We start from the raw sequence: 26,022 nt of genomic DNA, 5'->3' as shown, positions 1-26,022 counted from the left end.
CGCCCGAGCCCACTCTCCTCTTGGCTGCACCCTCACCCTGCTGGGTCGGTCTCTTCCACTGCACAAAGTTCCTTCCCAGTAGCAGTAGATGCCGCTCAGCTGCTGGGCGGGGAGCAGGGCCCAGCTGCCCTGGAGAACAAGGCCTGAAGAGCTCTGGCTCTGAACCCCTATTGGTGAGGAGGGGTGGGAGAAACGGGGCTGTCCATGAGACCATCCATTCCTGGCCCGGCCTTCACCTCCCCAGCCTAGCTCCCACCTTTCCTAGCTCAGCCTCCATGGGTTTAGCTTCCTAGAGGCTCAGCTTTTTGGACATCTGAGGAAGTTCCCTCTAATTGCCATGAGATCCCCAACTCACAAATGCTGCTCAAAGATACGGACACTGGTGTCTCCAGCCATTGAGGTGACCAGAGTGGTGAACTCAGACAGGATAGATGGAAGGAGGAACCGTGACACCATGTGGGTGGAGCTTCTGGATACCGAGGCGCAGCCTAGAAGGCAGAGAGCTCACTGTGGAGTTACAGGATGTGAGACCAGGCCAGAGGTTGTGGCTGGGAGAAAGACTGGAGCCTCACCGATCTGAACCATAAACTCCATCCAGCGCTGAAGGACATGAGCAAACACAGGGTGCAGGGTCCCCACCTCACCTTCCTCTAGCTGTGTGGTCCGGCGTCTAAGAGAGCAGGAGTTAAAATTTCACTCCCAAATGTGATGTGTGTGTTTATAAAAACCAATCACCCATCCGTGACTTCACACCTATACCTCCCATGACACAACACCAAAGCACACACGCACCGTTGTCTCTGAGCTCCAGAATCAGGGCCTGGTGCCCGCTCAGTTCCACCAGGTGTTCGAACACTCTCAGTTTTATGACGCCTCCGACCCCGAGTGTCTTCTGGCCGATCCAGGACAATGTCATCAGTTGTCTTGGGGGAGCCCAAATCCCCACCTTCTGTTTTACTCTGGGGGCAATAAAATGAATGAGGAAGGGCTACTGGGAAGAGGAAAGGGATGGAGGATGGAGGCACTGTGGAACTGGTAATGTGCTTGGGGGATCTGGAGGCCTGGGCTCAGGCCCTGATTTCCCTGGATGCCGACTAAGCAGCCCTAGGCAGTTACTTAACTTTTTTGAGCTTCATCTTTCTCATGGGGGGGAAAGGTCTATTTTTCTTACAGGCTATTGTGAAGATCCAACAGGGAAAATGTAAATGAAGGAGTTAATAAGTTGGGGCTCTCTGCCATGTTTTGCAAACTCCCATCTGAAGGACAGAGTCATTTTATCTCAAAGGAGATCTATGGCAAGGCCTGAAGGGCTGTATGTGTAGCTAAGGGGCAGGGAAAAAGGCAGAGGCCAACTTCACCACTTCTTCCCATTACCAGCATATCCCAGAAGCTACGCCGGCCAGTTTTGCTGGGTGGAGTCACAGGCTCCCCAGGGACAGGGGCAGGGGGAAAGGTGCTAGATCGGCTTGCAGGGCTCTTGGTTTCCAACGACCCGCTCCTGAGACTTCCTGTGGACACCAGACATTACATACTCGCAACACTGATCATCAATCCCCTCTCGAGTCAAGCCAGCCCCAAGCCTGGCAATGGGAACACCTTCCCACCTGCTGGTGAGTGAGCGTAGGCAGCTGAGAGTGCGTAGCTCTAAGTGTTTATGGTGTGTGCTCCGGGGATCTATCCCTCCCCAGGTGGGTGACCAGCTGCACACACACATCTCTGCCAGTGTTTCACCTTGCTGTCAGACAACTGTGAATGCCTATTTCTGATAAAGCCTGTAAGATGTTTTCTCTGGACCCTACTTTTGCAGTCTCATTTGCCACATTGCCCTGCCTGGATTTTCAACATTCTCTGGACCCCCAAGGGGCCTCCTGGCCTCGTACCTGGGGATGTATCCTCCGTGCACAGTGGAGCTGGCAGCAGCTGCAGCTCCATGATGGCATCAGCCAGGGCCTGGCGAGCTGCTCCCCGGAGCTTCTCCTCCAGCTGCACAATGCTAATGTTCCCCTTCTCCCAAACATCCAGTCGAAGCCTTGGGGCCCCATTCTGAGCTGGAGGGAAGACGGGAGGTCAGTGGATGGTGCCCTAGATCCACCTACTCACCGCCCTGCCTCCCATGGCACTGACCCATCACTCCATCCTTTGGCCATGCCTCCCCACCTGAAGAACTGTCCAGCATGAGTGGGCAGCGAGTGACCTGAGTCAGCTGTTCAAATTCTTCCTCTTGTAGTAGATCTGGCAACCCCGGGGAAGAGGGAGTCCACAATGCCAGTGATATGGGGGCCCCTCCTTCATCCACAAAGGCTAGAGTGATACAGGCAACCCCTAGGTAGAAATCCACAGAGAGGCACAAATCAGGTACTTGCAGGCCCTGCCTCCCAAGATCCCCCTCAGCTTTAAGGCTGGGAAAGGTACTCTCAGCCATAAGATGAGATAAAGCTTTCTCCCACACCTAGTAGTGCCCCAGGCCGGTGCCCTCACTGTACCTTTGCCCCCAGTGCCCTGTCCACCAGGCTTGTTGTACAAGTAGATGTCCATGTCAGAGAGGCCACCCTGTGGTGGGAGTGGATGCTGGGGGGAAGAACGGCCAGAGTACTAAGACAGGCGTCCATAGTGGGGAAGGGGAGCACAGGAAGAACAGGCAGGAAATGAACGTGTATGGGGGCTGGGTGTACATGGCCTATGAGCAAGGCACAGGAAGGCATCTGTAGATACTGTTACAGTAAGGGCGTGCATGGGCAGGGGTGCACATGAGCGTACAGATGTGAGCACCATCTTACCTGGAAGTGGTTCCGGCTGTTGCTATCTGTGTACTTGGGAGAGTGCAGGAAGATGAGTAGGTTCTGCCGTAGGTACCAGGCCAGGGCGGGAAGCCAGGGCCTGCAGGAGGGTGGTAGGGCCAGATGCAGCACCTCTGAGGGCAGACTTCCAGGGGGCTGGATGAACTGCAGGGTGGGAAGATGGGGTCAGAGCTGAAGACCGAGGTTCTAGCCTAGACTACCCTGGCACCTGCAGCTGAGGCACGGAAGGACGTTGGGAGTCTGGGAGGGAGCTGACCTCCACGTCAGCCGGTGTCAGCTTGCAGTTTCGGACCAACATGACCGTGATAACATCCAGTGTGGCCTCATCCAGGCGCCGACGCAGAACCCGCACCAGTTCATCTGTGATCTCAGGACCTTGATATAGCCATGGTGGGAAGGTGGGACACCAGCAGAGGAGCCAACTACCCCATGGCAGCCCTTGAGCCCCAGACTCCAACAATCCCCTCTAGACTGGAGAAGTTAGGGCCTGGAACCAGCACCGTGTTCTAGTTCTGCCAAGCTACTCACTGTGACTGGCACATGAGTTTTATCTCAAAACCTCAGTGCCCTCATCCATAGGATGGAAATTACAATGGCACCAACCTCACAGGTGTGTTGCAAGAATTAAGAGAGAAGACACGTAGTAGGCCCATGGAAAATCCTGTTATCCTGCAGTTATCAGGTTCCTCCTACCAAGATGCATCTCTTTTAGCTAAGAGTCCAACTCCTGAAATGTCCCTTGAGTCTGCCCTCTTCCACCTAGCTTCTGCTCGAGCAAAGCGCAGAGCACAGAAGGCACTAGAGGAACTTGAGGAGCTCCACCCTTCATGGTCCTTACCTGCCTGCCCTACACCGTGCACCAGCAGCTGGATATGCCTGTCCACTTGGCCCACAGGGCGCGTAGCATCTGAACTGCGGCTAGAAGCCACATCCATGGGAGAACGAGGGCCCTACAGAAACAATTACGGTCAGGGCTCAGTTCCAAAGAGCAAAATACCAGGGGAGAAGTGGAGCATTAGGGAGTGGAATGATACGTGCTGAGGTTTCCTCCGAGTAGATGGGCTCCTGGCTTCGGGACAGAGCTAGAGAGGGAGGCAGAGCATCCCCTTCCCATGGCCGGTCACTGCATGATGTCTCCAGCAGCCTGGGAAAGAATGTCAAGGTCTTTAGACATATCTCTTCCCATGCCAACCCTGCCTGAAGCTTTACTCCAGCTTCCCAGTTCCCACATACCGAAGATAGTACACAGCCTTCGTGGCTCGCTCCTGATAAACAAACATATTCTTCCGGTTCACCACAGAGAAGGCGTTGAGCACTGAGCGCAGGGCCTGGATGGCTGGGGAAGCACCATGGGCTCAGGGAACCCTCTTCCCCAGACCCTCCCCCCTCCTTTTCATGCCAATCACATACCCCGAGAGACTCCCATGCTGGGCCCCATTTTGAGGCGTGAGTGGACTCGGATCACAGTTCCCCATACAACATCACAGGAGAAATGGCCGGGGACAAACTGCATTGTGGCTGCTAGGTACCCTCGAGGCGCACAGTTCTCATCAGCAGCATAATCTGGAGGGAAAGCTGGATCTGAAACAAGACACTAGCCCTTGGCCCTGCAGACTGCTCATCTGGAACCTGGCTGACTTGTCCTCCCTCGCCCAGATTCCTCATGCCTGTCTATTCCCCTGCCAGGGAAAGATGAATATTTTGGGTCACAAGGCAGCAGCAGGCAGAGGGATGCCCCCAGGAACACGGATCATAGCAGAGGCTTTCAGAACTATCACAGGGAGTCTCAGAAGGAGCTAAGGATAAGTACTGAGAAAAGCAAAGCAAGAGGCAATCCTGAAGACAATGTCCAGGGATTCTGGCCTGTCATAACATGTCAGTGACACTATGAGCCACTGTCCTCAAAGGAGGTTGCAAAGGTAACCTCATTAAAATGAAAAGGCTATGGCTGCCTCTGCACCCCAGCTGCAGAGTTGGGAAAAATTACATCCTGTGCTTTGGAGGACGGATATCCCCAAGGGTGGTATGGCAGAACCCAAGAGCCCACAGCCACAGTCCAACATCTTGTTTGATTCTTTTCGGGTATCTAGGTTGCCAAGGAACCTGCTAGTAGGTCAAAGCAGCAGTCTGGCTTCCCTGAGACACTGCTGTCAGGTGTCAGCAGCATATAGGATACCCAGGAGGCTGCAGAGTTACTGCGTGGAAACTCTGGCATAGAATACTGGTTGCTAAGGGTTTCAGGGAATAAATATGAAGACTAAAAATGAACAAGGGCTGTGTCTGGGTTCTGACTGGTCTTACATCCTAGTCTGCTGGGAGTAAAAGTGCTTGGTTGTCCTGGCTCATCCTCAATTTGCAGAAATTGCCTTCAAAACCACAGGAGTCTGCTAATTATGGGGATTCTGCTTCAATCTGCGCTGTATTTCAGGATGTGCTAAGAGACACATTCTACTGGTGATGTTAGAAGGGTTTGTCTATAGGGCTGGGGACATAACTCAGTGGCAGAGCGCTTGCCTAGCATGTGTGAAGCCCGGGGTTCAATCCACAGTGTTTTTTTTTTTTTACTCTGTCTCTCTCTGTCTGTTGTCTGTCTGGTCCCCCCACCCCACACACATACGGTTTGTCTACAGACTGGCTGAAAGTATTAAAAATAAGAAATGGTCTGATTTTACTTTTAAACCAGAGGGAGAATTGCAAAAGGAGGACATGATTTGATTTTTCTTCTGGGCTGGAATGAGAGGTTATCAGAAATATGAGAAGGGAGCTGGGCGTGGTGGCACACGCTTGTAATCCTAGCATTCAGGAGGCTGAGGTGGGTAGAGGACAGCCTCAGCTACTTAGTGAGTCCCTGTTTCAAAATAAAGAATAAAAACTAGGGCAGGAGAGTGTAGCTCAGAGGTCGAATGCCCTGGGTTCCATCCCCAGACGCCCCCCCTGTCAAAAAAAAAAAAAATATATATATATGTGAAGGGAAGAGACATGTGTTACAACTTCAATTATCACGAGTAGATTACTGTGTTTCAGGACCATGTTCAGGAATCCCATAAGAACCCTGTGCCTGCCTGTCTGGAGGCCAATCCTTCTGTAGGACCTCAGGCTCCTCCCCTCTGGTCCTCTCACCTGAGGACTGGCCAACTGCTTCTCACTTCCTCAGACTCCTCATTTCTGTCTACGCTCTTGCTGGGGAAGGATGAACATTCTGGGTAACAAGATAAGGCCAGGTGGAAGCGTGCCACCAGGAAAACAGGTCAAGGCCTGGTGCCTCATCTCTTCTCCCGTATTCTTCAACCTCTCTTCCCTTTATTGGCTCTTTTTCTTTGGAATAGTAACATACTTGAGTCTCTGCCTTAAAGTTCCTTCCCCTTCATCTTCCTTCAGTTACTGTCATGCCTTCTCTTTCCCCTCACTGCCAAGTTGCTTGGCAGAGCATTCGCGGCTCCATGGGCTATCTTCATTGTTCCATTTTATCTGGTTTTTATTTCATCTCTCCACTAAAACCACTTCCATAAAAGTCACTGATGAACTAGCAGCAGCCAATTCTAGGGATTCTTTTCTGTCCTATTTTTGCTCTATTAATTGGTACCAGGGACAAGGTAGTGGGGACTCTGCCTTCAGCTTCTCACCAAAGTACTGGATAAATAAAAGGGTAGGTGGCAGCGACTCCTTGAGAGGGAGGCCAGGCTCATACCGTCACTGGGCAGCGGCACCCGCTGCCGGGAGTGGAAGGGAGTCTCACTGCGCCACAGGTCTTCTTCACTCTCGGCCACCAGAAGAGAGTTACACACGTGACTGTCGTGAAGGTCTTGAAGAAGCAGTCGCTGGGAGAAGGAGCAAGGTGTCAGGAAAGGGAGCTACCTCCTCATAAGTGGGTGGTGGTCAGGGTGATCAAGGCCAGAGAGAATGACCACTATCACTGGGGGCCAGAGGTCAAAAAGAACACCAGGAATCAGAACTGGTGTCCCATGGAGTCTCTAAGTTCAGGGCTCTCAGAGTGAACCCAGTGAGGAGCACTTGTTCCTTCTCTTTGCCAGAATCTGGTCACCACCCTTCATGTCTCAACTTAAAAATGATGCACTTTAAGAAGCCTTTCCTTATATGTCAGGTGGATATACCCCGGTTATGTGTTCTAGCAGTCTCTGCTTTTCCTTTGTAGAATTCTTCACGGTTGCCACTGAAATAATTCATGTGATTGAGTTGTTCGGTGTTTATTTTCCCTGCTGTATATAAGCTCCCCAGAGTCAGGGGTTGGCTCATATTAAATTCTAATGATAGCACAATGTAAAGAGAGGGAATGTCTTGAAATTAGTGGGAGTGAGAAAGTAACCCACTGCTATAAGGGGTGGTCTGGAGAGCACCCCAGTTTTCAGGAAATTGGGGTAGTAATAGTATGCTAGTAGCTGGGGGTGTGTGAAAGAAAACATCCTATGAGTCTGGGCCAACAGCCTCTGAAGGTCAAGGTCTAGAAACTCCCCCCATTTGGTCTGTGCTCAGAGAGCCCACACCTGGACACCCTTACCTGGTTGACCTCCCTGCAGATCTCCCCAACTCGCCTCACCAGAAGTTGCTGCAGATGGCGACACTCAGTGCCGGGCCCCCCATCCTCCCGAGTCAGGCTCCTGGGAAAGAAGGGTGGAGCCAACATGGAGCTTGCAGTGAGGAAGAAGTGAACTGTCATGAGTGGGAGGGGAGATCATAGACATGGGTCAAGGGAAGCCAAAAAAGGGAAAAGGACTGGACAAAGGGAAGTACACCTGAAATGGGAAAAGTGGGATTCTCCTGAGCAGTTCTGGAAGGCTAAGTGCCATGTTTGCCAGCTCCTGCAAGGCACCACATTGAGGTTCCCATCATGCAGTGCAGCTCTTCTTCATTCTTACATTCTAATCAGAATGGTGGTCTTCCCTTCTCTCAACCCCTCCCCCAAAGAAGAGCAGTACTCAAGCAGATGCCTGGCTATGAATCCTGGCTCTGCCACTTACTGCAACCTAGGGAAAGTACTTAACTTCTCTGTGCTTGAATTTCTTCATCTATACCATCAGAGTAATATTATGAAGGGTAGTTATACAGATTAAATGAGCTGCAATCTTCCTGTCTCAGCCTCCCAAGTACTGGGATTATAAGCATGTACCACCACACTCGGCTCCAAGTCTTACTTTTAATAACGCTGGAGAGAGGTATGGAATAGGGAAAAGAGATTAGCATCAGTGTCAGGTGGAGGCCTTGGCTTCTACTTACCTTGCATGTGCATACACTTCAACACGATCCTGCAGTACTCGGACGATGAGCCAGAAGTCAGGAAGGCAGGGCCCAGGGAAGCCTGAGAGTGAAGGCTGCGGAGGTGCTGGCCCAGGTGGAGTCCGCAGTGTGAAGGGGGTCTTTTCACTGAGGGTCTCAGTGGGACCCTCACTGTCCGAGCCACTGCTACCACCGTCATAACCTGTGTCAAATGCGCCAAAGTTCAACCCTACCCTTAGATAAGCCTGACTTGTCTGAGCCTCCCAGTGCATCGGGCTTGACTGTCTCCTTCAGATGAATCCCCTTTTTGTGTGTGGTACTGGGGATTGAACCCAGGGGCATTCTACCTCTGAGACACACCCCTTACCTTATTTTATTTTTATTCTGAAACAGGGTTTCACTAGGTTGATGAGAGTCACTACATGCTGAGGCTGTCCTTGAACTTGTGATCCTCCTGTCTCAGCCTCCCAAGTACTGGGATTACAAGTGTGTGTCACCATAGTTGGCTAGATGAACCCCTTTTGACAGCCCCTGCCTAGACCTAAGTCCCCCTCCACCATCCTAGAGTCTTCTAGCTCTGCCCCCAGCTCACCAAGGTGGTCTGAGTCCACACTGCCTTGGCTGGACATGAGGCTTAATCCTTGGCTGGGCCCAGGCTGACTTCCTGGATAGAGAAGGGAAATGTCTGAAGCTTCTCTCAGTCCTGCCTAGGGCCCCTCCAAAAATGTAAGCAGGACCAGAGAGCAGCTATAGGTCCCTGATCTGGCCCCTAGACTTTGCTGCCCCAGTCTTCTCTTACCTCCCTGTGGCAGGCTGACGAGGGGCGTGCCCTCAGAATCCTCTGGGGAGTAAGGGGCTTGGGGGCTGGCTGTCAAGGTCTGAAGGGAGGAAAGCAGGTCTGAGATACAGCCCCACCCCACCCCATCCCCTGGACCCTCGATCCCCAGGTTAGACTTACCTCCCTTGCAATTCCTTCAGCCTGGTCCTTATGGCTGTGCCAAGCCCAGGCTGTTGAAGGGGGCTCCCCACGGGACCCACCTGGCTGTTGGCCAGCTGCCACAAAGAAGAAGCCACTGTCAGGGTCCTCAAGGAGAACATAACCAGGAAGGTGGAGGCGGCGGAACTCCTGGAAATAGGGACCAAGGTTGTAGGTTAGCCCCTGGTACATGGGGTCTATACTTCCTCATTCGACACTCCTGAGTGCCCAGTGAAGGTGAAGCCTGCATCCTGCTGAAGTCAGAAAAGGTTTGGTGCTCTGCCCAAGTCCAACAGGTCTGGCAACAAGGCTGGATGCTGGGTTTCTTTCCACTGAGTTAGGCTTTCAGGCACAAGACTAAGGGGCAGATGTCACTGAGGAGGTAGGCAGGAGGGGTAATTCTATGGACTCAAACTTGAGAGGGCTTTCTAGTCCTGTGTCTGGGGTTCAGGGAAGGATGGGCCCCGAGGGGGCCAGGGAATGCTCTCTGGGCAGCTTACCTCCTTGAACTGCGTGAGGGAGCGTTCTGGCCCAAACACAAAGCTCAGTGGCAGAGTCTGGCGCAGGCAGGTGGAGCGTCCAGAGGAACTATGGATGTGGGCAGCCGCTCGGTGCAGGGCAGGACTCTGGGGGATGCCCCCTCTTCGGAGTGCCCCCACCATCTCATCTTCTAACAACCAGCGGATCTACGGTCAGAAATCACCTCGGGAAGTGACAAAGGGCACCTCTCTAGCTAATCGTAGTACTACTCAATTCCAGACAAAAGGATACAGGAAGATACTCTACGTCACAGCCTGAAAGAAGCCTTGGTTCAATCTCAGAATAAAGGGGACCCTCATCTCACACACTTAACAGAAAGAGCACTGGCTACAGCACTGGAGCTGAGGCTTACAGTGGGGAAGAGGGTCTTACCTCACTCATGGTGGTCTCAATAGCCAGTCTGTGGGGCATGGCCAAATTGGACAGTCCTGGGTGCCTAAGTGGAAGAAAGGTTTAGGTAGTGGTTTCCAGGAAATGAAACTGATGGGGAGTGAGGAACTCTGAGAAGGAGATAAGGACATACCTCTCCTCTTCTGGAGGTGGCAGTGGGGGCCCCAGGCCATCATCTGACCTTAAAGACGACGGCTGCCCTGGGGACCGTGGGAATGAAGCACTGCTCTCAGATGTTGACCTGAATGGGGTAGAAGCAAAAGTCAAGGCCAGGAGACACTCCCCTCCCATGCCTCCTCAAGTTCTCCTTAGTCCCCAGGTCCCTTAGCTTCCTTTAATGGTCCCTCTGGTCCCACAAAGGCCCCAGAGCACTGCGCTCCCCCTCACTGAGCTGGCAGCCACACCGGTGGTGCTGAGGATCCGAGGACAGGGGGAGCTCCACTTCCAGGGGCAAGGTCAGCACGAAGACATCCAGAGTGACACTCAGGTCCCTCACAGGAACTCGGCCTCCAACTGGGGGGCCCTCCAGATTGGAAAGCACCTGGCCTGGGAGAGGGGGAAAGTTGGGGTGGCTGGGACCCTGAGAAGAGCACAGATTCCAAGTTCTGAAGGCTAATGAATTATATTCCCAGGCCTTTCTCCACCCCAGAAAGGCAGGCATGCTGTTCTGGGACCCCTGGCCTTCTCCCGAGCTCCCCAAACTCACCCAGGCAGGTGGGAAGGCTGCATACAGGTACTGAGCTGTGCTGCCCACACAGCCGCACGGAGCACGTGAGGTGCAGGAAGAGGGGTGGCAGGTCATGCACGAGGCTGTCCGGCCCGGTGGGCGAGTCACCCCCCAAGATACTGAAAGAGTCTTCATCAGGGTTCACAGTCTCTGCATCTGACAGTGAGGTGGAGTCTAGGCCAGCAGGCCCCAGGTCTGGTTCTCGGCTCTCACGGTACTCTACCTCCAGTTCTGGGTCACTTTCTGTGACCACACAGCCAGCAGATGTATCTCCTAGTGGTGTATATCATGTGGTCAAGAGGTGAAGCCAGCCGTGGAGGCCTCTAAGTCCTGGCTTCAAGCAGCCTGCCCCAACTTGATCTGCTTGCCCACACACCTTCTTCTCCCATGAGCTCGGCCTCTGAAAACTCCAAGTCACTGACTTTTCTGTCTACAATGTCATGGGGACCTTCATCCTGGGCAAAGAAGAAAAACAAAAAGAAGATAGCTTGATCCAAGGAGGACAAGAGCTACATCAGGCCAAGGTTCAAGATGACCACACAGGCTAAGCAGAATCTCTAGGGCTCTGAGCTGGGGGCATGGAGGAGGGAAGGAAGAAAGCCACTCACCTCTCGCCGGCTGGATGGAGGGCAATAAAAGAAGTAGTGGGGATTGGAAGGCACCGTGCGGAAATGGAGACGACTGATCTCCAGGAATTTCTCCTATCGTGGGGTTCAGAAGGTTATGAGGTCAGCTACCCTCTGAAGACACTACCCCCTCCACTATAACAGGACACATGCACACCCTCAACCCAGCGAGATCCTGCCCCCTGTACACGCAGGACTCTCCCCTTCTTCTGTTCTCACCTGGATGAGGCCATGAAGGGCATTATGTGCCTCTCCTCTAAGTTGACAGACATCTGCCAGAGAGATTTCTGGGCCAGGGTCTGGATTGCCAGGGGCACGAATGCTCTGAAACTCAGGTTCACTTAGGTCCTCCGTCTCTATGCTGAGTGGTGGGGTGGGGAGGGTGGATATATATCAGTGTTAAGAACCACCTAGTACTAAAGGCGACTGCTTCCCAAACGAGCAACACACATCTCTACAGGTATCAACATGATAGCCTAGGAAATGACAGAGGCAAGGAGAACCAACCCACCCATTTGGCCTCTAACCTCCACACTTCTTAAGGGCCAGACATTTCTGTAAAACAGAGTAAGAGTGATACCAGTTTTCTGACTTGCTTCACTGGGAGGGTGGTATCCTTCATTGTGAATGAAAGACTAACAGAGAAGCAAGGTTTGATGGGAAGGAAGTGTGCTCACTTGGGAGCGTGAAAATGGTGGGCTCCAGAGCTCTGGAGAGGCCCTGGGCTGGAGTTCCAACCTAGGAGTCCTCGGCATCCCCACCACTCCTGTTCTCCCTTCCCTAGAGGCAACACACTCCATGGGCTAACACAGAGCTGTCTGCCTCCTGGCTCTTTTCCTCCCCCAGTTCCCTTTAGCAGGGACCTGTCAAGGGCTAAGGCAAGCTGGGGATTCAGCAGTGAGCAAAATACAGTTTTTGGCCCTATGACACACAGATTAGTTGGGAAGATTATTATATGGCGGTCCTCAGAACAAGTCTCTACTTTCACTTTGGCAACTGACCTAGCTCCTCAGACCACACCAAAACAGGAGAGATGGGGAGTGTCTAGAAGGGAGACTTCTGCCAGAGCCCAGTGGGAGAAAGCAGCCTGCAGGGAAACAGGAAGCTAGCAACAAAGTACTGCTGCTTCTCTGGTGCATATCCCTGGATGGGAAGTCCTTGGTCTGTGTGTCCCTCCCCCACCACACATCATTCAAGAACAATCCTAACCTGGACTCAGAAGCCAGGATAGCCCGTTCCCGAGGCTCTGGGCCCTCCTCGATGCTGCTGCTGAAGGGTCCTGGGCTGAGAGGACCAGGGCTTGGGGGTGCATGAGGCAAACCCCAAGTGTGGCCACACAGAGCAAGCAAAAAAGGAGTGATGTCTACTTCTTGCAGAAGCTCCTCACAAGCATCAACTGCTATTAGCAGATCCTGGCAGCTTACGTTCTGCGCTTGCTGCAGGCTCCGGAACAGCCCTAATGGAAGTAGACAGGCCATGAGGTCTGATCTGGAATGGTCTCTCTAGACCCCACCCCTATAATCCCACAGTCCCACTCTTCCCTTGCTTGGCCTTCCTGCTCACCACGGACATAGCACCGCTGTGCGTGCTCCTGCAGCAAGGCACAGTGGGTGGCTGCTTCTTTGTGCCTTGGCTCCATCCAGGCTGAGGATGTGGAGGGGTGGTCGAGGAACTGAGTCCTAGGAATAGAGGGAGGGACAACTGAGCTTGGCCAACTCCCCTAAGTGATACTTGGACTCATCGGCCACCCACACTCCAATCGAACGTCCAAAGACTTATGAAGCTGAGTTCCTACCTCTGACCATCATCCTGTCTGTTCATACCTTGGAGTGTGTACTAGGCCCTTGGCTGGGGGAAGACACAGCCCAACACTGAGAGAACTTACCGGAAGATGAGGTCTCGGGGTGCCTGAGGGGGCTGCATGCCAACCATTTGCTCCCTCAGTGCTTCCAGAGAACAGTTATAGATGTAGACAGGACACCGGGTCCGAGGCCCGTCAGTACTCTCAGTCTGGGACGCCTGACGCCCAGCGTAAGCCTGTATGTCCCGGCGGAAAGGAGGGCTCAGCTCACCTTGATCTTGGGCACTGTCTGTGGGAAAAGGTGTCCCATGGTCTTCAAACAACCTATTTGCTGCCCATCCCACTATTTTTTTTTTTTTTTTTTAGTGGTACTAGAGATGGAACTCAGGGGCATTCTACCTCTGAGCTACATCCCCAGACCTTTTTTTTTTTTAATTCTTTATTTTGAAACAGAGTCTCACTGAGTTGCAAAGGGCCTCACTAAGTAGCTGAGGCTGTCTGCGAACAGTGATCCTCCTGTCTCAGCCTCCCAAATGCTGGGATTATAAGTGTGCCCAGCTTTCCATCCCACTCTTGACTTCAAGAGTCAACAGCCTTACCATCAGCTAGGGTTACACTGAGGACAGGGACTTGGGACTTTGAAGCCCTGACACCAGTTCCTCCCAGATCTCTCAGGCTGGGGGCCCCGCTCCAATCTCCAAACTTAGGCTTTGTTTCTTCTTGAGAGGAACCCTCCAGGCCATAAGCAGCCAGATGCTGGACATCTAAAGAGGAAAAGAGAGACAGAAATCAGAGCCGTCTGGCAGGCAGCAAGGGCGTGCCAGGGTTTGTGTGGGGGTGGGGGTTGGTAAGGGAAATCAGCAGTTGGTACCTGAGAAGGTAGCTGGAAGAAAAGTCAGAAACACGTGCTGGGGGGTCACAAGCCTTGCATAGCAGCGCCAGTGAAGGGGCTGGGCAGAGATGAGAGATCCAAGACTTTCAGAAAGACTTACACTCTGTAAGAGAGGAAATAGACAATTAGAGCAATCTCCAAGGGGACCTCTAGGCCCTATTCTGTTTTTCCACCCTGAGCTGGCTCAGGTATAGTGTGAAAGATCCAGAACAAAGGGAAATGACAGCATTCTGTCATTTGTAGAGGACATTCGGTAGCCAGGGTGATAGAAAGCTGGGCATGGGAGCCAGGCGTGGTGGTGCACGCTTGTAATCCCCGTGCTTGGGAGGCGGAGACAGGAGGATCGCGTTGGTTCGAAGCCAGCGTCGCTGGCTTAAGAGACCCTGTTTCCAAATAAAAAAAATACAAAATAGGTCTGGGAGTGTAGCTCCGAGGTAGAAGGGCTTCCAGGAACCCCAGTGCCACAAAAAAAAAAAAAAAAAAGAGAAAGCTGGGCATGGATGTGTAGTGACCGGAGGAGGTCAGTATGTCAAGGGCTCAGGGAGAAGAACTGGTGCTGACCAGGGCAGGAAAAGCTGAGTCTTCAGCGGCCTGGGTGTTGCCGACTGCTTGATCCTTGAGGGTCCTACAGCTTCCCACAGGCAGCTCCTCGGCACCTACAATAGGAGTAGAGATGGTGGGAGAGGGCAGGGCCATCAGAGAAGCTGGGCTCTGAGTTAAGAGGAAGAGGAGGGAGGAGACCAAAAACAGAAACCACCCTGAGGGGGTGAGGGCACTGGGAAAGGGTGGGGGCTCACCTGGGTCGAGGCAGCTTCGGCGCAGCACCTCACTCAGGAAGGCAGCCTGGTCAGCGGGTGTCAGCGGGATCTCCCGATCACTCAGCTCCTGCCCCAGGCAGCTGTGCAGCAGGCACAGCACCATGTCGTTGGCGGGACAGGGCCCCTCGGCGAGAGGGACACCCTCTGGCTCTGCCCGACACACACTCTGCTCAGCACTGATGCCTCTTGCTGCCCAGTGCCCCCGGCTCCACCCTGACCAGCGAAGCCCTTGCTTTAGCCGCACAGCCTCCTCCTGCCCCATCGCTCCCTTGCTCTTTGCTGACTCATCTGCTCTCTACTCTTCAACACTCCCAGGCTTGCTGGCCCCTTAGGTGAAGCAGGAGTACCAGTTCACCCACCTCTGGAAAGCAGAAGAAAAAACATCTGCAGCTGCTGGCACTGTGGCAGCAATCCCATGAGGTCAAAACGGAAAGGGATCTCGTGGACACAGGTATCCCTTCCCTGGTCCAGTCCTAAGAGGGAGGGAAGGACGACAGACACACTTGAGACCCAGGTTACCTTGCTGTGGCTCACTTCCCTACCCATTCCGCTATTCCACCCAGTGGGCCACCTTCCCACTGACCATCAGAGACCCGTGGCTCTGGGGGCAGAGGGCCCCACTCCTTGCTCTGGCACAGCTGTATCAGATATTCAAAGCTCAACATGGAGCCTATGCAGGCCGCATCCCGTGGGTGGAGCTGGCGGAGAAATAATCAGAGAACAGAAGTCAGCCCTTCCTAACCCAGCCTCTGGTTCTCAAGGAAGCCCAAACTACAGACATTTAACACAGGAATTCCGAGGCCCAGAGAGTGTGGTCTCCAAAGGAGCTACAGCCTGGAAAGTGGTGGGCTATGGTTCTGAGGCCACTCACAGCTTGCGGGATCTCAGAGTATGTCAAGCCCTGCAGGTGCTTCCAGCTCTCAGGGCCAGCTCCCACTCGCCCATACTGGGGCTCCACCCACACTTCGGTGACCAGATTGAGCTCCGAGTCCCCCTCCAGGGCCTCCACTTCCACATCGTTGTCATCATCTGTTGAGAAGCTAAAGGAGGAAACGCTCTGAGGAAGGGGGTGAGGGATCCAGCACACAGCCTGTGGCTGGAGCAAGCCTCCATGGAGGCTCATGGAGGATGGGAAGGAGGCAGGTACAGAGGACAGCCACAAGTCATACATGGCCTTTGCAGAACATGTCTGCCTGCTGGAGCATCTAAAAGTAACATCTCTGCCCCAACTTAAGATGGAGATCATCTCAGGGTATAGAAGCCAGACATCTAGGGGCAGTGGGGAGAGGGTGTGCTCTGCAGAGAGGTGGCTTCAAGCCTCACCTGTCTTTGGTGGAGGTAGAGTGTGGGGGAAAGAGGATGTACTGGATAACACATGTGTGCTTCTCTTCAGCTGCAGCCTTGCCCGGAGGCTCGTTCTGTGGGGAAATGGGAGATCCTGGGCAAAACGCTGCCAGTGCAAAGCCCTGGGTCGGCCTTGCTCTGGCCCTCAGAACTTAAGTCCCCTCCCCACTTCTCACGCTCCTATGACTCTGGCCTTGGTCCTCTGGCCACATGGTTCCCTGAGAGGTAAAGTTTACAGTAGGCCCTGACCAGCTCAGAGGTGAGTTTCCCCAGAATTACCATGGACTTTGGGGAGAGGTGTCACGACAGCACATACCTGAATTGGAAGCTCCAGGACCATGTTGATGATCCCTTCCCCACTGCAGGCAAAGTGGAACCCTTCAGAGAGTCGGACTCTGAAGCCCAATAAAGGTGGGTCAAAGTCAGAGTAAAAGGAGGGAAGAAGAGGTACTTAGTATAGTACTCCCTGACACATGCTCCTCCAGGAGCCATTGTGGCAGCCCAGTCCACTGGGGGTCCTGCTCAGAACAGTGGTCCCTAAGTGTACGACAGATCCAATTGGGATGAGAGGCCAAGTCGGGGATGAGCCAAAGGGCATGTGGTAGCACTAACTGCTCTGTACTTGGGACTGGGCATGGAGAGGGAAGGGCCTGGCTGGGGCCTCGTGCCAGGGTATAACCCTAAAGTGGAACAAGTGTCAACTCTTGTTCTCCTCCTGCCCCGTGGCCAGGCAGGCTCGAGTGACGTACTCAGTGAGGATGGAGAGGAGCTGGGCGATGGCGCTGAGTGGCAGTGCAGGGGCCAGGCCTGACGGGACAGTCCAGAGCCAGCGCTGATGGTAGAGGTAGCGTGACAGCGAGGCGAGGCTGGAAGAGGCTGAGCGGCCCGACACCAGGGGCAGTGGCCCTGGTGGCTCCAGGGTCAGCAGGAAGGGCGCTCGGTAGTCCAGGGGTAGCTTCTCATACCTGGAAAGTAAACGACTCGCCAGCTGATCTCTACCCAGCCCCTCCCTCATGTTCTTGGCACCCTCCCCACCCTCTGAACCAACCTGATGAGGAGCTTGTCCAGTGGCTTATGGAGGACCACAAGGCAGGGCCGGTCGGACAGGGTTTGCTGTGGTCCCAGCACAGGGGGAGACTTGGAGGGAGAGTTGCCCCCACCAACTCCCCCCAGCCCTTTTCGTTTCACCTTAGGTGTTGGCTCCTTGCTTTGCACACGGTGGGGGAAACGAAGGCGCAGGATCTCTTCCCGCAAGCCTGACACAATCTGAGAGGGAAAAATATGGTCAGATTTCTCCTTCCACCTCCTACAAGTCTGGGAAAAGGGGCCCAAAGACAAGGTGAGAGAACCCTCTACGCCAAGCCTTTCTTGGTCTGGAGGCACATATCTCCACTAGACTTATCCCTTGTGAGGCCGGGGAGATGAAACCACCTACAATCCAAGGCTTCAAGGTCTGGGAGTCAGCCAGGGCCCAGCTTACCTTGTGCCGGGCCTGTGCTGGTGTGCCAATGGGAAAACCCAGGCGAAGAACCATGCATGGGGCCTTGGAAATGATGCGGACCATATAGAAGGAGGAGGGGGGCTGGTCTGGGGTGCTGGGGAGAAATGGGAGGGAGTGAGCAGCCCCACCTATGTTGGGAGCACATGGGTTTAGAAGGAAGCAGGGTTGAGGGCTAGGGTTAGAGGAGGAGACGTGGGATGAGGTGATGGGGAAGAGTGAGGAGCCATGACTTTGCCCACCTGGAGAGCAGCTTGACATAGGAGTAGCCCTCAACCAGCACAAAGCTGCTCCAGTCCCGAAGCAGAGAGGTTAATGAGGAGTGTGAGATTCGGCACTGGATGGTGCTGTAGCGTCCATTGCTGCCTGGGGTGTGCAAGTGCTTGGGGATTGGTCTAGGAAGAGAGGTGTGGAATGAGATCAGACCTCCCAGCCCTAGCCTTGGGGGAAAGAATACACAGCATGAGGTCATGGGGGCTGGTAAGCAGAAAGAGGTAGCCACAGTCAAATCTCCTTCCCATCATTTCCTATCCCCTGTTCCTCCACCCCAACTATGCCCCTAGCCCTGAGGGTACCCACGTGTCATGCTCCAGGATCAGCACCAGGCGATGCATGTGCAGCCAGCGCTGCCATGAATTAGCATCCATGGATAGCACTGGCTTCCAGTAGGCAGCAAACTGGGCATGGGAGGAGTCAGAACCACTGTGCTGAAGGGAGAGCACCTGGGGACAGAAAGGACTGCTCTGTAGGAGCACTTGTGTAGAAACAGGGCACAGCCTCCAAACGGCAAACAGCCACAGCAGACAGCTCAGGGGGTCAGACACAGCAGTGGGGTAAGGCCAAGGTAGAACCCAGCCTGGGACAGAGGAAAACGGCTTCCAGAATGAAGGTGGCTTGGGATAACTGAGCCAGGGACAAGCTGAATCCGGTGGGAAGATGGAACCTGCCCAGCTATGTCACTGACAGGACACAATGAGGCCACTGCACATTCTGGTGCGCTTCAGGCCATCAGTGCTAGCCTGTCAGCCACGGACTGAGTACAGAGAGTATAGGACACAGGAAGCAACAGTGTTCGGGAAGCACTCAGTTCAGAGTGGCTGGTGGGGGTCAGTCAGGTGAAGGTGGTTGGGGGAGGTCAGAGAGGCCACATGGCAATGGGGTGAGGGAGGCTGCAGTTGGTGGGGATCCCACCGCTTAGACATTCTGCAAGAGTGGGATGCTGGTTTGTTAAGGACTTTTTAGATCCCCTTCCTCCCCTGTCCAGGGCCTGGACAGGGGAAGCAGAGACCCTTTCAAGGTCAAAGCTGAGGCTTCTCGCTTGGGTCTCTTTAACTTGAGAGAGAAGGCATACAGTGGCTCTGGGCTCCAGATGCTGTGCTGATTCCTGTCCAGGTGGGCAGGCGAGGGGCCGCGGAGCCCCAGAGCCACTCACCGGCGTGGTGGAGCCAGGAGGGATGTAGAAGAGTGGCACTCCACTCTTGGTGCTGTCCGGAAGTGTGAAATGCTCGGGCACTGAGGAGAAGGACTGAAGGTGGGCGAGCATCTGGTCGGTCTGGTTAATGCTGTTAAATAAGGGCCGAGCCTGAGCCACAGCTCACTCTGCTGGGTGCAGTCACGGCCATGCCAGGGGCCAAGGGACCAAGGACGCAAATCTCTTCCCAGCTCTACCAATCTGTCCCTCCACAAGACCAACGGGCCGTCACCTACCAAGTGATGACTTCATTTACCTCTGCAGCGTGTTCCAGAAACGGCGGATAACATGAGTGCGATAGAGTGAGCGGATGGGCTGCCTGAGCGCGCAGGACACGTCATGCAGAATGTCATAGCCACCTTCCATCGTCACTTCCACACGAGTCCCGCGCGGGCCCTCAGGCTCCAGAGGCCAGGGCGCCACGGCCACGTACTCGATGCGCATGTTGTGTTTCCACAGCAGCACCAGCTTCACCTCCAGCTGGGAGCCTCCTTCCGTGGGAGTAGAGCCAGCAGGTGAAAAAGGCACAGGACAACAGGCCTGAGGCTGAGTCCTGTCTGAGACCTCATCTGCCTCATGGAGCTCTTGCCTGGCCAAAGGTTCCAAGCACGGTTCCCTAGGTTTCAGGCCCAGGGCCTGCTAACTGATACAAAAGAAGTCTGCAATAGAGCCGGGCGTGGTGGTGCACGCTTGTAACCCCAGCATTCGGGAGGCTGAGACTGCAGGATCACGGTTCACGGACAGCCTCAGCTGCTTAGTGAGGCCCTCTGCAACTAAGTGAGACCCTGTCTCAAAATAAAGAATAAAAAATAGGGCAGGGGGTGGTAGCTCGGAGCTCAAATGCCCCTGGGTTCCATCCCCAGACCCGCAAAAAAAAAAAAAAAGAAAAAAAAGAAGTTTGCAATAGTATTCTGCAAACAAAGCCATGTTCAAGACACCATACCCCTGTCAGCTGGTTACCCTGGGCAACAGGAGATGGAGCTAGGAAGCTGCATGCTAAAACTAAAACCCACTTGTCTCAACTGACAAGCAGTTTCTCAGTCACACTCTTTCATGCATGATACGTGGATGTCCTCCATTTTGTTCAGCAGCTCTGTCCGCACATACATTCTTAGAGATCTGTGAAATTACAGTGGGACCTGGTGACCCATACCTTTGGCCAATGTGACCTCTCGGACACTGTAGCCCTCTCGAAGCCGAACAGACACGGTGCTGACCAAGTCAGCTGGCACCTCCTTCTCAGTGTGCTTCTTCCGGCGCAAGGCCAAGGCAGGGTTGCTGCTTGCAGAGACCAGGTGCTCATTAAAGAGCCGGTGCTGAGAGCCTGGGAGACCAAGGATGGGGGAGGAGCCAGTGGTGATCCATCAGCAGACGGGTATGCGGGGAAGGGGCGATGCTAAATCTCTGTAACAGAACTGTGCCAGGGCAGCCAGCCCCTGTGATTTTCAGTCCTCCAAAGGCTAGCCTGTAATCTCCTGGGTCGTTCTACATTCCCCCTCCCCAGCCCACACCCCTACATCTCACCGCAGTAGTATTCAGGGTTCAGTGCTTCCCCGCTGCGCAAGAAGGAGTAGAGCAAGAACGCCCGGTGGTAGACAGTCAGACCCAGGTTGCCTGGCTCAGGCTCAGGACAGGTGGACAGGTAGGAGCCAAATGTTGCCATTGCTATAAACTTCATCAACTCCACGTTGGGCACGTGGCCAAAACTGCAGTCATAAGAATAAACTCCTCCCACCTGGAGAAAGTGAGCAAGTAGAGACCCCGCTCCACCAGAGAAACGAGAAGAACAGTAAGAGAGTGAGATGGGGCTGGGCGGATGCTCCCGATCGTGGGCCACAGAGGGAAGCGGGTCACTCTGCCCACACAGACAGCTCTGCACCTGCCCTTCCTGAGCCTTTCTGTCTGCGCACATGCCATCTGACCACACCATCCTCTATCCTTTTCCCTCAACGTCAAATGCCCTCCTCTCCCCTCATTAAAGACTTTGGCAACTAGTTCACTGCCTTTCTGTCTTCACTCTGAGAGACTCCAATGTCTCTAACAAAGTGCTTCTCAGGGCTGGGGATGCAGCTCAGCGACAGAGTACTTGCCTAACAAGTATGAGGTCCTGGGTTCAATCCCCAGTACCACTCAAAACAAACAAATGAACAAAAACCCAAGTGCTCCTCAAACTTTAGGGTGAATACAAATACACCTGGGGATTTGTTAAAATGCAGGCTGATAGTGTGCATTACAAACAAGCATTCTGGTGATGCCTATGCCAAGACTAGCAAACTACATATAACCACAGACCATATCTAGCCGGGCACCTATTTTTGTCAGTAAAGTTTTATTGTAACGTACCTACATCCATTCATTTTGTACTGTCTGTGGCTGCTTTCACACTACCGCTGTAGCTGTGTCATAGCAAGCGGCCCACAAGGCTGAAATATTTACTGGCTGGCCTCTGTAGAACACGTCTGCAGACCTGCTCTGGATGACGCATTCAATTCCCTGGCTGCTCAGTTCCTTCACCTTCATTTCCACTCCACTCCTCTGCGTACGGGCTACATGCTGGGCCTTGGCTTCACTTGGAATAAGTTCACTGTCAAATTCCTCATCCCACAGCACAGTATTACCCCTTCAGCTTCCTTCTGCCTATTTTCTGCTACTCTTTGACCTCACTGGGTCTGGCAGGGCTTCAGCCTGCTCTCTCCAAGTCTATCAGCACCATCCTGAGCCTCCTTTCTCAACCCAACCTAGAACCTACATTCAAGCAACTTAGAAGTATCGTTCTCAAATCCCTGGCCCTCTTTACATTTTTCTGCTCCTACCTCAAAACCCCCAACTACAATCAAAACCTGTCTACTCACTCAGCCTATGGTGGTCAAATGGAGAAAACTGTATGGTCAAGAAGACTGACACCATATCAGAACATGACACCCTGCCCAGCTCCTCCTTCAGGGCTATCCTCAAGACTATGCTGCCAGCACTGGCCTCCCTCCTTAGGCTACCCATCATCACCTTTTACTTCAGAGAGGAATCAGAAGTCCTTGGTGGAATTTATCCACATCTTCACTTCTGTCTTCTTGTCTCTTCTTGTTTCAACGAAAAGAAATAACATTTGTCTGCTCTGAAAGAATCCCTCAATCTGTTTCTAGAGTCAATGCCCTCCTGTCAAAGAGGCTTTATTCCAGAGTTTCCCTTTTCTTTACCATATTTTCAAACCCTCCTTCACTATGGCCCCTTAGAACCATGCTTAGGCTTCTATCTTAAAAAGCCAAACCAAACCAAACAGACCAAACACTCCTCCTTCCACCCTGTACTTTCCTTTGGCTACCATTCTCTCTCATTGCCCACTTGATATGAACAGCCAAATTTCCTGTGTCAACACTCTTCTCTACTTCTTTCCCTTCTATTCACTCTTCAACCCACAGCAATATTTTCTCTCACTACCTCTTCACTGAAATGAATGAAGAAAAAGATCCCTGTGACTTCCTAATTGCCAAATCCCAAGGGTCCTTTTCATTCTTCATCCTACTTGGTCTTTCTGCTGCGTTTCGCAGGCTAAGTACCCCTTCCCTCCCAAACCTCTGAGTTGTTTGGCACGAGCATTCCCTGTGTCCTTGTCAGGTTAATTTGCTTCATTCCTTGCTGGACCCGCTTCCTATGAAAGACCTTTAAATAATGGTGGACTCCACAGGCTCTTCTAGGACCCTTCTCTCTTCTCAATCACCATCTGTAGCCTTACGAATCTTAAATCTCTATTTCTCAACTACTGTTGTCTCCTGAGTATCAGGATCTGCATATCCACTGCTAACTGCTACAAAGAGCAGCCATTTATTAAATAATTACGCACTGTGCCCTGTACTTTTAAGTACATTCGCTGACCACCAAGGCAGGTACTCTTACGATCTCCTTTTGCAAGACTCCAACCTAGAGGTGAAGTGATGTGCCCAGCGTCACAGAGCTAGGATCCAGACCAGGCATGTCTACTTTAAAGACAATGTTCCTAACTATTGTATTATGCTGAACCAGAGGTACCTTAAACACAACATGAATCTGAATTTATCATGTTCTCTTTATACCACCCCAAATGCTTCTCCTCCAGTTTGCTGTGCCTGCCACCCAATCATCACTGAAATCAGAAACCTGGAGACCTCTTAACTCCCCTTTTTTCCTCACTTGCCCCCCAACCCAACCTGTAAATCTTAAAAAAAAAAAAGTGTGTGTGTGTGTGTGTGTGTGTGTGTGTGTGTGTGTGTGTGTAACTGGGGATTGAACCCAGAGGCATTCTATCTCTGAGTTATACCTCCAACCATTTTTTTGTTTTGAAATAAGGTCTTGTTAAGTTGCTGAGAGTATCACTAAGTTGCTGAGGCTAGTCTTGAACCTGCAAACCTCTTGTCTCAGCCTCCCAAGTACTAGGATTACAGGAGTGGGCCACCATGCCTGACATAGCTTGTAAACTGTCATACTGATACTGCCTCTTTATTTTCTTAATCCTTTTCCCCCTAATTTAAGCTCCGGTCTTCTCACCTGGACCACTGCAATTAACAGCCTTTACTCCTGTACTTCACCCAGCAGTAAGAGTGCCATTTAGAAAACATAAACTCAACTCGTGATTTTCCTTCGATATCTCTGCATCAACCACGAAATTATGTTTAAACTCCTTAATATGGCAAAACCAGCTTTTCATCTTGGCTATGCTTACAGCTCCAGCCTTGCTTCCCGTAGCTCCCGCCTCCTGCTCTAAAGTCCACTAATCCAAATTAGGTGTAGTTTTCTTTGCTTAAGCTAGTTTGAGCTGGGTTTCCTGACCTTCTCTGCCCTCAAACTCTAATGCAGGTTAGTAAAAGGAATAACTAAATAACTAAACAATAAATAATAACACCCAATTATTATATTAATAATAATTATAATATTATTTATATATTATAATATATAATAATTATAATATTATAAACTGATTATAATATTAATAATAATAACTAAAACAATAATAACTAATCTAATGGGGTAGATGGGACTGGAACTGACTCAGAGTTCAAATTTTCCATTCTTTTTGCTGTAACATGCTATTTCCTAAATCCTACCTCTACCATGCCTACTCTAGATATGACTCCCCTCCACCGCAGTAACTATGTCATTATCTTCACTTGAAAAATCTCACCTATAAGAAGGTAATCAGTAAGACCTGACTTTGACTCTCAGAATTCCCTCTCCTCCTTCCTAGAAAGCCCTCACCTGCACAAAGGAACAAGCCACAGTACCACTTCGAAGCTGGTTCAGTAGAGTCTCACAGACAGCAACATCAGGGACACTGGTCACCCCATCTGTGATCACGATGATACCTGAGGCAAGAAACAAAGACTGGGACTTGCAGATGCTGGCCGCACCAAAGTTACAGGGAGGTGCACTGCTGCCAGGGTCTGAAGTGCCCGCCCACCCGCACCTTTCTTTCTTTTTTTTTTTTTTTTTTTTTTGTGGCACTGGGGGTGGAACCCAGAGGCTTTCTACCTCCGGGCTACACTCCCAGACCTATTTTATATTTTATTAGAAACAGGGTCTCACTAAGTAGCTGAGGCTGGCTTCGAACCTGTGCGATCCTCCTGTCTCAGCCTCCCAAGTGCGGGGATTACAAGCGTGCGCCACCACACCTGGCTAGCACCTTTCTTTTTTTAATTTTAACTTTTTCATTTCTTTCAAGTCCTTTACTGGTTATGTGTCTATTCAGATTTTGTTTCTTTTTTGAGTCAATTTTGAGTTTGTGTTTCCAGGAATTTCTTCATTTCACTTGCTATGCAATTTGCAGGCTAAGTATTTGCCTTGGGTCTTTTCCTTTTTGTTTCTGATGATGGAAACTAGGGCCTTGCTTATGCTAGGCAAGTGCTCACCAGTGAGGTACATCACGAGTTCTATGATGGTGAACTTTACATTTGAATTTGATTAGGGTAAGGGGTACCCTATAAAACATTCTGGTGTGTCTCCACCAATGCATTTTATAAACCTCAAACACCTTTCCTTCTCCCTTGCTTCTTCTTCTTGATGCTAGATTACAATCTTCCCTAGGTAATGTCCTTGGAGTTCTACTTCCTGGTGTCCCTAATGGTTGTCAGAGCTGAGAGTACTCAAGATATGCACTAGTACAAATTTGCATTTCACAAACAAGGAAACAGATCCTCTTCCTCGGGGCCTACAGATTCCCAGGAACCTCTGCCCTAACCCCCTTTCTTGAATCCATTTCCCCATTTCCACCAACATTCCGTCTACTAACCTGCACTAGAGTTTGAGGGTAGTAACTGCAGTGCCAGGATGCCCTGACGAATCATACTGACAAGCCCAAGATCAGCTGTCACCATGGAGACGCCCACCTTCCGGCCCAGGGGCTCCCCTGGATCTGGAGATTGGTCTTCTGCCTGGCTCCAAGATACAGAGAAGATAGAGTGGGACAGATGGCATTGATGCTTTATCTCCCCCCAAAAATCCAGATTTCTTTTTGTGTGTGTAATACTGGGGGTTGAATCCTTGCATATTCTAAGCATGCGCTCTACCAATGAGCTACACTTCCAGCCCCCAAACCAGGATTTAATAGTCCATAACTGCCCAGGCCAGGCAGGCTAAGGCTATGGGGACCCCGTGCCCCCACCCTGCAGCCCGGTACTGCTGTGCTCCCTTCCCCTGCCTGTGCTCCCAAGCTAGACCTCAGACATAAGGAAGTTCAGCACAGATGAAGTGTTACATTGTACTGAGGCAGAGCTTCACAACCTTTTGCCAAGATAAGCCCCTTTCCATATTTTCCTATCACTATTGTGAATGTGTGTGTGTGTGTGTGTGTGTGTGTGTGTGTGTGTAGCAATGGGGATTGAACTCAGGGTAGTTCTACCTCTGAGATATACCTGCAACCTATTTTATTTTAAAACAGGGTCT

The 26,022-nt window shown here is 52.1% G+C and overlaps 1 protein-coding gene across 1 annotated transcript in view; it reads right to left on the bottom strand.

The window, feature by feature from the left end:
* SZT2 (SZT2 subunit of KICSTOR complex) overlaps positions 1-26,022 on the bottom strand; it is a gene marked incomplete at its 3' end in the record, with an annotated part of 51,401 nt that overhangs the window by 8,854 nt on the left and 16,525 nt on the right. Inside the window, exons 6-56 of the mRNA XM_080690929.1 lie at positions 25,370-25,511; positions 24,340-24,446; positions 20,638-20,848; positions 20,267-20,437; positions 19,370-19,604; positions 19,075-19,204; positions 18,222-18,364; positions 17,885-18,037; positions 17,625-17,739; positions 17,193-17,410; positions 16,894-17,109; positions 16,461-16,539; positions 16,124-16,218; positions 15,672-15,840; positions 15,384-15,498; positions 15,160-15,273; positions 14,780-14,950; positions 14,544-14,638; positions 13,962-14,085; positions 13,690-13,854; positions 13,175-13,379; positions 12,853-12,968; positions 12,499-12,745; positions 11,509-11,650; positions 11,272-11,364; positions 11,040-11,118; positions 10,643-10,936; positions 10,341-10,482; positions 10,070-10,177; positions 9,919-9,982; positions 9,507-9,692; positions 8,989-9,156; positions 8,830-8,908; positions 8,623-8,694; positions 8,031-8,232; positions 7,315-7,414; positions 6,487-6,616; positions 4,209-4,361; positions 4,032-4,134; positions 3,837-3,942; positions 3,637-3,748; positions 3,055-3,173; positions 2,778-2,942; positions 2,484-2,568; positions 2,158-2,322; positions 1,881-2,048; positions 1,375-1,508; positions 793-959; positions 573-670; positions 356-488; positions 37-167 (exon numbers count right to left, since the gene is read on the bottom strand). Coding sequence (XP_080547055.1) covers positions 37-167; positions 356-488; positions 573-670; positions 793-959; positions 1,375-1,508; positions 1,881-2,048; positions 2,158-2,322; positions 2,484-2,568; positions 2,778-2,942; positions 3,055-3,173; positions 3,637-3,748; positions 3,837-3,942; positions 4,032-4,134; positions 4,209-4,361; positions 6,487-6,616; positions 7,315-7,414; positions 8,031-8,232; positions 8,623-8,694; positions 8,830-8,908; positions 8,989-9,156; positions 9,507-9,692; positions 9,919-9,982; positions 10,070-10,177; positions 10,341-10,482; positions 10,643-10,936; positions 11,040-11,118; positions 11,272-11,364; positions 11,509-11,650; positions 12,499-12,745; positions 12,853-12,968; positions 13,175-13,379; positions 13,690-13,854; positions 13,962-14,085; positions 14,544-14,638; positions 14,780-14,950; positions 15,160-15,273; positions 15,384-15,498; positions 15,672-15,840; positions 16,124-16,218; positions 16,461-16,539; positions 16,894-17,109; positions 17,193-17,410; positions 17,625-17,739; positions 17,885-18,037; positions 18,222-18,364; positions 19,075-19,204; positions 19,370-19,604; positions 20,267-20,437; positions 20,638-20,848; positions 24,340-24,446; positions 25,370-25,511 — 7,234 coding nt within the window. The remainder of the gene's footprint in view (positions 1-36; positions 168-355; positions 489-572; positions 671-792; positions 960-1,374; positions 1,509-1,880; positions 2,049-2,157; positions 2,323-2,483; positions 2,569-2,777; positions 2,943-3,054; positions 3,174-3,636; positions 3,749-3,836; positions 3,943-4,031; positions 4,135-4,208; positions 4,362-6,486; positions 6,617-7,314; positions 7,415-8,030; positions 8,233-8,622; positions 8,695-8,829; positions 8,909-8,988; positions 9,157-9,506; positions 9,693-9,918; positions 9,983-10,069; positions 10,178-10,340; positions 10,483-10,642; positions 10,937-11,039; positions 11,119-11,271; positions 11,365-11,508; positions 11,651-12,498; positions 12,746-12,852; positions 12,969-13,174; positions 13,380-13,689; positions 13,855-13,961; positions 14,086-14,543; positions 14,639-14,779; positions 14,951-15,159; positions 15,274-15,383; positions 15,499-15,671; positions 15,841-16,123; positions 16,219-16,460; positions 16,540-16,893; positions 17,110-17,192; positions 17,411-17,624; positions 17,740-17,884; positions 18,038-18,221; positions 18,365-19,074; positions 19,205-19,369; positions 19,605-20,266; positions 20,438-20,637; positions 20,849-24,339; positions 24,447-25,369; positions 25,512-26,022) is intronic.

Source organism: Muscardinus avellanarius (assembly GCF_963383645.1).
Source record: "Muscardinus avellanarius genome assembly, chromosome: 3".
Lineage (NCBI taxonomy): Eukaryota > Metazoa > Chordata > Mammalia > Rodentia > Gliridae > Muscardinus > Muscardinus avellanarius.
The sequence above is the reverse complement of the archived record's forward strand: the minus strand, read 5'-3'. Positions and strand labels throughout refer to the sequence as shown.